The sequence below is a fragment of the Eulemur rufifrons genome, chromosome 19 (genome assembly GCF_041146395.1).
Source record: "Eulemur rufifrons isolate Redbay chromosome 19, OSU_ERuf_1, whole genome shotgun sequence".
Classification (NCBI taxonomy): Eukaryota; Metazoa; Chordata; class Mammalia; order Primates; family Lemuridae; genus Eulemur; species Eulemur rufifrons.
The window spans coordinates 27,341,709-27,355,274 of NC_091001.1; the positions used below are offsets into that span (position 1 = coordinate 27,341,709).

At 41.6% G+C, this 13,566-nt stretch overlaps 1 protein-coding gene across 7 annotated transcripts in view; it reads left to right on the top strand.

Moving 5' to 3' along the window:
* LDB2 (LIM domain binding 2) overlaps nt 1-13,566 on the top strand; it is a 360,760-nt gene that overhangs the window by 122,959 nt on the left and 224,235 nt on the right. For all 7 annotated transcript variants that reach the window (XM_069493819.1, XM_069493821.1, XM_069493815.1 and 4 more), the window contains exon 2: nt 9,890-9,992. In XM_069493819.1, the coding sequence (XP_069349920.1) occupies nt 9,890-9,992 (103 nt within the window). The remainder of the gene's footprint in view (nt 1-9,889; nt 9,993-13,566) is intronic.

Below are 13,566 nucleotides of genomic sequence, written 5' to 3' on the forward strand. Positions count from 1 at the left end.
AAATAAAATGCAATTTAACTAAGAATGAACAAATCATTATTGAGAATTAGAGAAGAAAAATTCAATCCCTAGAACATGAGATTTTTTTTAACCCTATAAAGATAAATAAAAAAAGAGGAATTAAAAATCCTCTCCCTGTATCCATTATATGCCTGTGCAATTAATTACCAGCTGGTAAGAGCAAATGGCCTTACCTTAGTATTTTTATTTCTGTGTGTCCATGTAGAATTCCACAGGTGTGATGGAGAGCCTTGCTTTGGGCTGTCTGTCCAGGAGGGAGAGCCCCCAAACATTCAGTGCACTTAGCACTGACTGGATGCTGAAACAACTAACGAGACAGGTATTTTGAAGAACATTGTTCTGGATAAAGGAGCATCATAGTGGAGTGGCTAAAGAGTCCGTACTCACCAGCCAGAGTCCCTGTGTTTGAACTCTTTCTCTGCTACTGAGTAGCTATGTAATCGTAAGCAAATATTTAACTTCTCATTGCATCAGTTTTCTCATCTATAAAATGGGATTAATAATAAGACATCTCAGAGTCATTTTGAGGTTTTTAAGGAGTTTATAATGTGCAATATGTTCAGAATGGTGGCTGGCACATAGAAAGTGTCATGTAACTGTTGAGTATTATTATTAAATGTGGCTGATTCAAGATAAAGATGGTTTGAGATAAGACCCGCAGGTTTGGAGAAAGAGTGGCTAGAGATTAAGGAATAAGAAAGACTTCTGTAGTCCTGAAAACTAAATAACCTGCATTTCCTTCAGGGTCACAAGGACTCTATGAGCAGGAAAGGCCCTAAGCATGAGGTTTGGGATCTTTTCTGTCTTCTGTCTCAATGTGTGGATGTGGCGAGCTAAGAAGTTTAGGGAAAGCAAGTGTGTTTCTGCCTCAGTTGTTTGAGACAGAGTTATTCTTTCTTCAATGTCTTCTGAGAGAGGCTAGCTGATGTGTATAAAACATCAGTAACAGCGAGGGGAAGATCCAAATTAATTGTGTTATGTAAGTGTGTGTACAAGACAGTAGGGTTATAAGATGAGCTATTCTTATTTTCTGAACCACAAGATATTGGAGAAAGTCAATGTCCTCTCATCTCCCTGCTTTCAGCCCCCTTCAGAATGCTCTCCACTTTGACCTGTTTAAGTTTATTTTAATAAAAAATAAACACATTTTCAAGGAATAGATGCTTGAAGTCTGGTTCATTCTTTGGAGGGGGTGTATGTGTGCCACGTGACAAGTGGTTGCCATGGTAATTTCTCATTATTGTTGAATTGAAAAATAATTACTCTGGCAAAAATCCCACATAACCTGTCAGTGCTTAAGTTAAAGATGCCGGGGGCAGCCCTGGCACCAGGATCCTGTTTTTGGTGGAGAGGGACAGGGTTGGGAACAGGAGAGAAACCAGGATGGAAGCAAAATGCTTGTGTGGATTTTTAAATATAATTAAGACTCTCTTCTGCTATTTGACATGAGGGTGTCGCTCATCCTGATATATGATTTGGCTGCTGGTGGAACTTAGGCTCACCTGTGAGATGGGACAAAAGGACCAAGGATTTTAATTGCAGAAATGCATATAGGGGATTATTTAGAATGGAAAAGCTTCGATGATATTTTTACCGAATTAAAATATACAAGAACTGTCAGCACCATTTCCCCTGTCTGTGTTCAGGCTGAGTTAACTTCATCTTTATTTACCTGGAGGTTGCTCTATGCTATTGTTACTTTCTAGCTTTGGGGAAAATAATCTGCTTTTTACCTATTAATATTCACTAAACACTTAGCACATGCAGTTTAGAAACTAAACAACATCAAGGTTGGAAGTACCTGTCTGTGGGGAAAAGGCATGTCCTAGATCAGAAGCCTTGTGGAGGAGTGTATAGAGCTAGAAAAACATGTGGATTGGTGCATTTGGTGTTCGGTCATTCTGTTCCATGAGTCATTGTGAAGGGCCATGAAGAACCTATGCTTGCTTTCTGTGTCAGTGTCAAGAAATAACCCTCCTTTTGGTTAATGAAACCCATAACACACACTCCTCCTTTAAGAGAATGATAGGCAAACTTTCATTAGTGATAGTATTATTCCACTATTGCATCTGCTTTGGACTTCTAGATGTTCACCCTTCTCCTGGTGGAGCTGGAATCTGCTTTACAATTATGCTCTTCCTGCTACTAGATCTCACTTGGAAATATATCACTTAGAAGTACCCCTTAAATCTCTGCCCATGCATCAATCAGACCAGAAGTCTTTAATATGTAACTACAGGGACCTTCTAAAGAAAGAAAGGAAATATAGACAAGTGCAAACCTTATGCCTAGGCACAGCCACTACAGGCATAAGCCTGAGAGAAATTCTTGCACACATGCACAAAGGACACTACAAAGATACTCATGGCAGCATTGTTATAATGGCAAAAAATTAGAAGCTATCTGGAGATCATTAATATCAAAATTCATTGAATGCATTACTGTGTAACTTATATGAGGAAAGAGGCTCCTATATATAAAGTGGGTAGGTCTCCAAACACAATGTTGAATTTAAAAAAATCACGTTTAAGAAAGGGAACATAATGCCATTTAAATAAAATATTAAAAACGAAATAGCACTGTATGTGATGGGAATTATGTATGCATACACATAAAAGATGGGCTAGGAAGACCCATATGATTTTCACGAGACAGTTGTTTATGAGGGTCTTGGGGAAGTGAGAGAAAAATAGAGTAGGATATGGGGACCTAGGTCATTTATTTTTATTTATGCTTTTTAATTGCTTTAAAGAAGGAAAATATGATATTTTAATAATTATTAATTCTGGGTAATGAGCCCATGTATCTTCATTGTATTGTCATCTGTTCCCTCTTTTTAAAAATTAATAAATTAAAATCTGGTTTATTTAATGACAATCAGTAACGTGTATTCCCGTGCTATAAGAATTTTAACCAACGTTCTTGAAAAGGACAATACCCAAAAGATGGCTCCATAGAATGGCAGTGTAGGTGTGAGATAATTTTTAAAAATTTCTGCCTCAGTGTGAACCTCTGACATGCACATCTGGGGCATCCCACTGATGGGAAGTGAGACATCAGTGACTTGGCAGTAGGAAGGCTTCGTCTGAACACTGTCCCGGCCCCTCGCTCCCGAGCTTACACTGTTAAGATTCCTACAGTATTAGAGGAAGAATCTTACTGTGCAGGTGGGGTCTCTCCATCTGTTCATTCCATTTTTCTACAACTTTACTGGGTGCTAATTCCTAGTTGAGAATTCTGCTGAGGGTGAATAGATACATAATGCCCAGTCCCTATAGTTAAGTAACTCAATCTGCTGCAGCAGTCAGAACTTTAGATAAATGCATGTTACAAAGTTGTAGTTCAATTATAATTTCACACATACTCTAATGGGGGCACAGTTGTCAAGCTTTCCTAGCACAGGAGACAGTGAAAGAGGGGTCCATGAACTGGGACTTGGCATTTGCTGGACATGCCAGTCCAATAGAAAGATGTATGTAAAGTCAGGGAGGCAGCAAACAGTTAGCAGGGAGCCCTTGGCCCTGATAGGGGAGTCGCTGAGGTCCTTAGCTACACACAGGCAGAGCTGGAGGCCAACTCCAGGGCTCCTGGCTATGCTAGTCCCTTTCTGGTGTGGAAAGAAATGGGTTTTCCCTGGATAGAATCTTGTAGGACATAGACACCAAGTGTTATATCTCTTATATTCGCCAGTAATAGATGTATTAATACATGCCCACCCCACATACCTGGGAACAAGATCTCAGGCTTATGGTTGTGTTTTAAGGCCAGGTACCATAACCTTACTTGGAAATCCCAGAAGGTCGATCTTGACCTAATTGGCTGTCTCAATGCACTTCTTGGTTAATCTCCAAATTAGTTTGACTTTTGATGATCACCTGTGTGAAGTGAGAGTGGTCCGCTGCACCCTACTCCCCCCTCCAAACTTTAGGAGAAACCAGACTTAGTGAGCTTCTCTTTGGAATCCTTGCTTCAAAACAGCCTCAGGAATTTGACTCATTGACTTACCACTTACCAGTGGGAAATGTACACTCAGCCAATAAATGGTGGAGGTGGGATTTAAACTCAGACTGTCAGACATCCCGAACCTGCCCAACCTCTGCTCTGTAGAGGCAACCTTTGGGAAGCAGGGGTTTGGACTCAGAAAGAAGGGAGGAAGAGCCAAAAGAGAATATTTTGTCTCAGATTAGTTTCTTCTTTGAGCCCCTTGCTTATTGCTGGCCATCTTGCTGAACTTGGCCACGTTGTCTGAACCCAAGAGAGAACTGGGCATTTCGTGGTTCTTCTATTTCTCCAATGATGTTGGCACTAAATTTACAGTCAAGAGAGGACACTACTAGCCTGTACATAAAATTTCATTTTCTGTGTCCTTGGTCCCTTTCTTTTCCTCATACGTGGCCAGGCAGAGTGTTGGCATCCTCTATGTTGCATGGCACATGGTATTCTAGATGACTGACAATGACCAGTTGGAAAATGGAGGGACTGACTTTTTATTGTTGTCCACGATTCATGAGACAGCTGTGTGGCTAAGCACTGAGTTTCTACCAGTCAGGCTTATTAGGTCTTCTGCAGGGGATTTCTTATTCAGATCAGTAGAGCTCTTCCTTGGTCGCATCTCAGCCACTCCCTGAACTCCCAGCCTCTGTATTATGCAAATTTCTTCTACAAAATTGCTTAACTTATCCAAGGAACTATATCTCAGGCGGCAGAATGGAAGTAAGAGGTATTCACAAAAGAGCTTTATTATCAGGAAAACCACGTGAAGGTGAGAAAAGTGTGCAAACTTCAAAAAGGTTGGAAGAAGACATTTCCTCAGGCAGAATTTCCTCTAGCCAATGCTGACTTCTTCTTCTAATTCTTGTGAACCATTTTGATTTTCAAACTAAGATGGAAAATCACTTTTTAAGAGGAATTATTATTTGGAAGAAAGCATGGATTGGAGTTAGGCAGACTTGTATGTGAACTTTAGCTTTGCCATGTCTTTGCCCTCTCATCTTTACTGGGTAAGCTTAACTTTTTGGAAATTCAGATTCTTTATTTGTGAGTATCTTGAGGGTCAAGTGAGATAATAATGAATAACCATGACATGTATTGAACAGCTACTATGTGCTGGTCCTCAAGTCCACTGAGATTATTATTCCCAACCAAATGAGCAAACAGATGCAAAGAAATTAGGTGACTTAACTAAGGGCACTCAGCTACTAGGAGGCAGAGTACATATGTTCAAGTCAGTGTAGCATAGAGGTTAAGAACATAAATTCTTTATAAGGCTGTCTGCTGTGCCCCTTGGTAGCAATTAGAGCAGTTGTGAATATAAAGTGGTTGAGTACATGTAAGGCACTCAGAAAATACTGGGTTATGGGGCTATCATTGACCAAGGGGCCCCCAAAGTGTGCTCTTTCAATAATCAGCTTCCTTCATATGCAGCCAACATAAGACTGGTGTTTACTATTTAATAATTTTTTCTTAAAGCTCTACTCCTTTTATTTCCTGTTCTACATAAACATTTGTCCTCTTGTAACTAAGTACTAATTCAAAAGCTTTATATATGAGTGTGTGTGTGGTGGGGGAAGTTTGACAATTATAATTTAAATATATAAAGCAAAGAATTTTTGTGCCAGTTAAAGAATATTAACTAAGAGACAAAGTTAGGTCCACAATCAAGATCTCTGGACAACTTTGTACAGTGACTTCCTTCAGTTGGGTTCATGATGGTACAATAAAGAATTTCATTTATGGCCAACAAACATATGAAAAAATGCTCAACATCTCTAATCATCAAGGAAATGCAAATCAAAACCATAATGAGATATCACTTATCTCCAGTGAGAATGGCCTTTATCGAAAAGTCCCAAAACAATACATGTTGGCATGGATGCGGAGAGATAGGAACACTCATACACTGCTGGTGGGACTGCAAACTAGAGGTTCCACAGAGTGCAACCTCTGTGGAAAGCAATACAAAGATACCTTAAACAGATACAAGTGGACCTACCATTTGATCCAGCAATCCCATTATTGGGCATCTACTTAAAAGAACAAAAGACATTCTATAAAAAAGACATCTGCACCCGAATGTTTATAGCAGCAAAATTCACAATTGCAAAGATGTGGAAACAACCCAAGTGCCCATCAATCCATGAGTGGATTAATAAAATGTGGTATATGTATACCATGGAGTATTACTCAGCTATAAGAAATAATGGTGACATAGAATCTCTTACGTTCTCCTGGATAGAGTTGGAACCCATTCTACTAAGTGAAGTATCCCAAGAATGGAAAAATAAGCACCACATGTACTCACCATCAAATTGGTTTCACTGATCATCACCTAAGAGAACATTCAGGAATAACATTAATTGGGTGTCTGGCAGATGTGGGTGGGGGAGGGGACGGGTGTATACATACATAATGAGTGCGATGTGCACCATCTAGGGGATGGACACACTTGAAGCTCTGACTCCGGGGGGGAAGGGGGGAGCAAGGGCAATATACATAACCTAAACTTTTGTACCCCCATAATATGCTGAAATAAAAAAATAAAATAAAATAAGTATTTCAATTTTAAAAAAAGAATTTCATTCATTCATTCATTCACCCATCCATCCACTCATTCATTTATTCTATTAGTCCAAAGGATACCTACCTATTATTATGTGCCTAGTACTATCAACTTAAATATTACATTTTTATTTTTGTGATATTCTTTCAAGAGTGTGACCAAAGCCAATTATTCTTTTTGTATGTGTAGTTACCCAATATGCTCATTCTCCTAGCAAATGTATCCTGAAATTTCATGAGATGTTGACTCATCCCATGTTCTATTGCGGTTAGTTTGAATCAAATGACATCTCCCCTTCTCGGATCCTTATGCCTCTTTCAGCTTCTGCCAAAAGTCACTTATCTAGGCTCCGTAGAACCTGGGATGCTGCTCATAGACAATTCTCGAATCTCATTTTAGCTTGAGTACTTTCTTTTCACCCAATGACCTCAGATCAGCCTGTATTTCCCTTGGCTTTTTGCCATTTGCTGTCCATTTTCTAGCAGAAGTGCCAGAGACCAAGAGTGAGATTATATCAGAAAACAGATGTGGAGCTCCTGATCCAGTCGCTGGACCTCTGAATAATGAGCAAAGCAAAAGAGACTTTATAAATTCCCATTCAGATTTTTAACTGTGTTGTAGACAGATGCCGTTGCCAGGTAAATGAGTTGCAAACAGTTGAAGTAACAGGGAAAAGCACTTGATTTATAAACAGACTGTTTTATAAAGTTCATTTTCTATGCAGTTCTTTATAATGTGAATGTCTCCTGCTCTAGAAATGATATTAAAGATGGCACACAGAGACAGGAAAAGGGCATTTTATTGACCTTCCCTGTGTTCTGGGTACTTTCCTGGGCACCTTACACTCACTAATTTATTTAATCCTCATTTCTACCCTACCAGACAGCTATTATTGTTATCATCATCTTCAACTTCCAAGTAAGGAAACAGGCTCAGGGAGGTAAAATAAGTTGCACGAAGAGGCAGCGTTGGCCACAGGGCTAATTCTGCCAGTGATGTGGTACGACTGGCTGTACTATGGCCGTGCCCGGCGTTCTCCTGGGTGTGAGTTCTGGCAACAAAGCAAGGAGCTCAAAGAAGAAACCAATCTGAGACAAGATATTCCCTTTTGGCTCTTCCTCCCTTCTTTCTGAGTCCTAACCCCTGCTTCCCAAAGATTGCCTCTACAGAGCAGAGATTGGGCACGTTTGGGATGTCTGACAATCTGAGTTTAAATCCCACCTCCACCATCTATTGGCTGAGTGTACATTTCCCACTGGTAAATGGTAAGTTACATTTATCAGTTACGCTTGCAGTTTCAAAGTAGAGATAACAATATGAGCAACTTCGTTCACTCATTGAACTGTATTTATTGAGTAATATCGTGGGCTAGACATCGTTCTTAGGGCTAGGAGATAGAGTAGCCAGCAAAACAAAGCCCCTGCACAGAAGCAACTTGTATTGCAGAGAAAACCACACACACATGCACACACACACAAAACAGGTTAGTAGTGTGGTTTAAGTTGGAAAAAAGACACAGTTAGACTAGTGCTTGGTAAATGGTAAACAGTAAATGTTAATTATAACTCTTTTTCCATCTGTGTAGCAATTTGAAGTCAAATAAACCCATGTATCCAGTCTCCCACACAAGGGTTCTTTCCCCAGCTGATTCCTCTACTTCCAAGTCCACTGAGTTTTCTAAAAGCTCCACCAGCTTCCAGAGCATCGAGATGCAGACTGTGCTCTCAGATGTGGAGGGAGGCTGCCTGTTGGCTGCTCATGTGGTTGTCTTCTGCTAGTGGGTTCTGAGCCCTTTGAGGGTAGGGACCAATCTCTCATTCACTTGTGTATTCTGAGGGCCTGCACATAGCTAAGTGCTCAATACATATTTGTTTTTGAAAGGAGAAAAGGGGGATAGTTGGTATGTGGATTCATGCATTGTGTGTGGGTGGTTTTATATCTACCCTGTTTTACTGGGAAAAGGATTAGCTTTTCGTGTGGTGATTGGGAGGAAGCCAGAGATAGAGAGAAACAAAAATTCATTTGTCTGAGCTTCTTTTCTGAAGGGGAGGACGGCATCAATCTTCCATGGCTCCTTAATTATTCTTGCTGGGACTGAAGGCTCATTCCTGAGCCCTGCCAGTGACAACAACTTAATGTTGTCATAAGCAGAACAACTTAATGGGAAGAAGAGAGGCTTGCAGTATCTCCGCCAGGGCCCAGCGGTGGGGACTATAGAGTTGGGAGCGGCAATTCCCCATCTGTCCCCACTCCCATCTGACAGGCAGCTGGGAAGCATCTTGTCCTAAAATCTGGCACAAACCGACAATTCTCTAGAAAAAAATTGCGCTTAAGACTTTGGGGGTAAATCGGGCCCTATGCAGAGGATGAGGCCATGGATGCATCCTCCTTTAAGTATGACACTCTGTGTAACCTTCCGAATTTACTGCTATAGGAGGCCCCCTTCTCCTCTTGGGGATTAGCAATGATCCTAACCGCCTTAAATGGGGCCAATTCCAAAGTGTTTTCTGGATAAGCAAGAGAAACACTCAACCCAAGACAAACAGAGTTCATGCCGATGACTTGTGCTCTGCTGAACTGCTCTATTTTTAATAATTGTTTTAATAACAGGCCAAGGGGTGTCTATCATTGTAAAACAATCCTCAAGAACAATCCACATGCATGTGACGGTTGCTTATGCATAAACTCATCTATCTATCTGTATACCGATGTAGCAAAACCTGAAGTATTTTTTATTTATTTTATGTTTTATCTGGCAACACCTCATACTTGTAAAATAGAACAAGAGTTCTCATTACCTATATCTTTTATAGGGATGTTTGCATAGAGTAGAACTAGCAACATTCCTTTTGATTATTAAAAAAAAAAAAAATACTGTCTTCAACCCGGTTCTTATATTGTGGTTTCTATTTATAAAAATGGACTTTTAAAAGAGGAGAGAGAGAGAGAGACAGGGAGAGAGAGAGAGAGAGAAGTTGAATGTATTTTACATTAAATGCAAACCCTTTTGTCAAAAAATATCATACTGTGTTCCATAGCAAGATTATCAAATCTTCCCAAATATGTCCCTGAGAATTAATTTTCATTCGGTTTGTTTAAGCTCACTTATTGAATTGGAATTCAGTCCCCGTTTGAGGCAATTAATTTGGAGAGTGACCACAGGCCACCCAGCCTTTCCTAGAACACCCACACACATGTGCTAAGTAACGAGCAAGTGGCCACCGGGTTTGTCGTTCTCTTCCTCTTTCCTTTCCTCTTTGAGACGTTTTCCCTGCTCTCCTGTTAAATAAATGATCTGTCTCTTTGCAGGACAGTGACAACCTCTGGTGGGACGCGTTTGCCACTGAATTTTTTGAAGATGACGCCACCTTAACCCTTTCATTTTGTTTGGAAGATGGACCAAAGCGATACAGTAAGAAAGAAGTTTATTTTTCTAATATTCCCTCTCTTTGCGCCAGTAAGAAAACCACAGGGGGCTTCAGAGAATAGCGCAGAGCTGACAGCCTGACAATAATACCTCCACTCCTGACAGTGTTCTTGCTTGCCATCAAGGCATTGTCACCGGGTGGCAGCCCGAGTCGGCGCTGAGAGATTTCCTTCGAGGCTTAGCATGTTTGGGTACTTGCCTGTGTAGAGAGCGAGGCAAATATGAACCAAGTCACCCAGTGATAAGTGGAAGCTGAATGATGGAAAGTTTCCATGCATCTCTTCTCTGCCACCCTCTTTTGTCCTTGACGGCTCACGCTTGACACCCAACGTTCTGCTTCTGAAGGTTCTTTAAAAAAAAAATTCCGTGACTGTATCAGCCACATCCGTCTAATTCCCTCTTATCAATTATCTCAGGTATTTATTTGACAAGTGCTAGCTTCTCTTGGGGAGGGGGAAGCCCACAGCTGCGTTGTACATAGAATTTGGGATTAGTGTTGGCAGAATTATAGTTCCTTGTCTTTCCAGCGAGTGATAACTCTGTAAAGATCCTCAAATTACAGCCTGTGGCACCTTGGGTAACAGCTGATCTGTCCTGATTAGGTTCAGCCAACTTGTCAGAAATCAGATTAGCTAGTTGTGCTACCAGACCAAGAGACATAGATACATCAGCACAAAAGCAATTAATGTCCGGTTAGATCAGAGAGAGAGATGTGTTTGCAGAAATCAGCGTTGCACATATAAAAGGATCCATCAGAGGGGAAACCATCCCCATTGTCACAAACACTGAGATGACGACAGAATCAGCCGCAGCATGAACGAGTCAATCCAGAGCATCTGGCAAGTGATAGGTAGTAGGGTTCTTGATAAACATAATTAAAAGCTCTGATTGTTGCTAAATCTATTTCAAAGTCACTAGGGAACAACATTTTTTTTTTTTTTAATTTTGGGGGACTTTAGACAACTTAGTACCGTTTGGCTCTATTGCATAATTAGTTGATTAATTATGCTAATATATGCATCTGGTGATTTTTGCAATAGTGGCAAATAGGGGAGAGCTCGAACTTGCTACCCAGGTGAAACTCGCTGCCAGAAGCATCTCTTTAGATTTGTGTATTGTGGGCTTTTAAGGGTGTGGGACACTTCCAATCAATATTTTGCATGAGGGGCAGATAGTGCCTTCACATCCAGCAGAATGACTCCTGTTGCAAGCACTGTAAGCCCACTTCACGGGGGGCCTGCTGGGTTAATTTGCTTCCCCGTGTGTGGGTGTCCGCAAGCAGCCTCCTGCTCTAGAGAGGTGTTTCCGAAGTCCCTGGGAGATAAATGAACTCAGCGGTCCAACAATTACTCCCTTCCCAAAAGGCTGCCTGATCAATGGTGAATAATTTCTAACCAAGCCGTCATCCATCCTCTGAAATGCCTTATTTTTTTCTGAGGCATAAGCTCTGATAACTCCAAGTTATCATTGTTTTATGTTCCCGTCCTTTGTCGGTTAGGGAATCCATCAGGGTCTGCTCCAGGAACCAGAATTATAGTTTTGAAGTGTGTACTAATAAACCAGATTCTTGCTCTTCCCTCTGTCTGTCCCCCACCCCAACATTGTTTCGGGCTGAGCACGATCAGCTCCTGTTAAGATCTCATCTCTATGTATGGGAGTAAATGCCTGACTATGAGCCATTGCTGCTCAGGTTTCTTTGTTTCTCTGAGCCAAAATATTTCCCGAGTCGAAAAGAGAAACAAAGATGATTGACTGCCTGGAGCCGAGACTCGTCAGCTGCCTTGCTGACAGCGTGGTGATGTGCACACGCCGCTGATGTGGGGCCCGGTGACAGCTGATTGACAGCCCAAGACTGGGAGACGAGACGGGGAAGAGACGCTTGCTTAGGACGCACTGTTTATGCAGCGCTCCGAGCTTGGGCGCTGCCACCTTAACCCATTCGCGGTGCGGGCCTGCTGTGCCAGGCTGGGCAGCGCCTGGCTGTCCCCAGGCTGGAAGCTCCAGCTCTCCCTCTTGCCTCCCAGGGAGCTGCAAGCTTTGTATTTCTGAGGAGGAAAATAAGACTTGGCTATGACATTTGTATTTGTAAAAAACATTCCCCAATTACACACACGCTGGGTAACAGGAAATAATCTAGATGAGGCTTTTTTAGCTTACTAGAAAAAACTTTTCCTTTTCCTTCTCCATCTCTTGTCTTTAAAGGGCCCTTCTGGTTCTAGGATACCCTGTCTCTAGGTGGCTGTAAATCCTGTGATAGATGTTTGCTTATTTTTTTGTTATCTGCTGTCCCTTATTAGAATATTATTTCCATGCGGATGGAGGCTTTGTTTTGTTAATTGCTCAATTCTCTGATTAAAAAAGAACTCACCCATAATAGGTGCTCAATAGATATTTGTTGAATGATGGGATAAATGAGTGAGTAAATGAATAGATGTTTGGGGAAAAGCTTATATCACCAAGCAGAATGTTGGCAAAACAATCCTTTACCAAGATCTTTGGATTTTTTTAAACTGTAAGAACCTGACCCACAGTGCCCTGATGACATTTTGAAATAAACCCTAGGATATCATCAGATCTTCTTTAGTAGGAACAAAAGTCCCAGCAATATAATAATTCAGGAAATAATGATGCTCTAGGCGATCCATTGCTCTTTCCTTTCAGAAAGCAGAGAGCTCCTCTCCACTGATACTGTTGTTCCACCCACCCCAAGTCCCCAAACCCTTTACTCCCCTGATCGGGGAGGAATCCCCCAGGTGGGATATGATTCGGCAGGTGGAAGTCACTGATGTTTTCTTATGGGACAGGTGTGGTTGGTGTGGAGAGGTGCAGGATGCACTTGGTTTCTGGACTCTTATCAGGTCTATCCTGCATTAGGATTAGCCCGACTGGACATTGGGCTGTGCGTCCCTAAGGCCACTTGCCTGCCCCTGCCTTGGAGAGCATCAGAAAGGTGTTCCTCTGGCAACTGGAGAAGTTGGTAATTCCAAACAGGAAGCTCTCCCCTTGGATAAGGTGGACTCTCAGGGAGGAAGGAGGGTCTGGGTAGGCAACTCCCTGTCAGCAGGTCAGTAGAATCAAGACCACTGGTGGAGCCAAAAAGGGTCTTTTCTGAAAATGGAAACTTGGTCCAGAGAGGTTAGGTGGATGCCCAGCTGGTGAGTCACAGAGCCTCGGGTCTGTTGACTCCAAAGTCAGTCCACCCACCCATTATCTTACACACACACACACACACACACACACACACACATCCTATCCCTACATGGTGCCTTAGCCAGGAGAAAAGAAATGATTTCATCAACACAAACATTTCTGGTAACAGAAGTAGGGGTCTCACATGACTGTTGTGCCTTTTTTCAAAATGGTCAGGGATTAGGGTCCTCAAAGCCCTCTGCATATCTGCTTTGCAATTCTAAGCCCAGCATGGCGTGTTACTATTTCCTTCCCCATCTAATATGAAAGTGAACATTCTTAGGTTCATCACTCACTATTAGTTTTAAGCAAAATATTAATTTCTCTTAACTCCTTTTAGGCATATGGCAGAACTGTAACCCACACAATT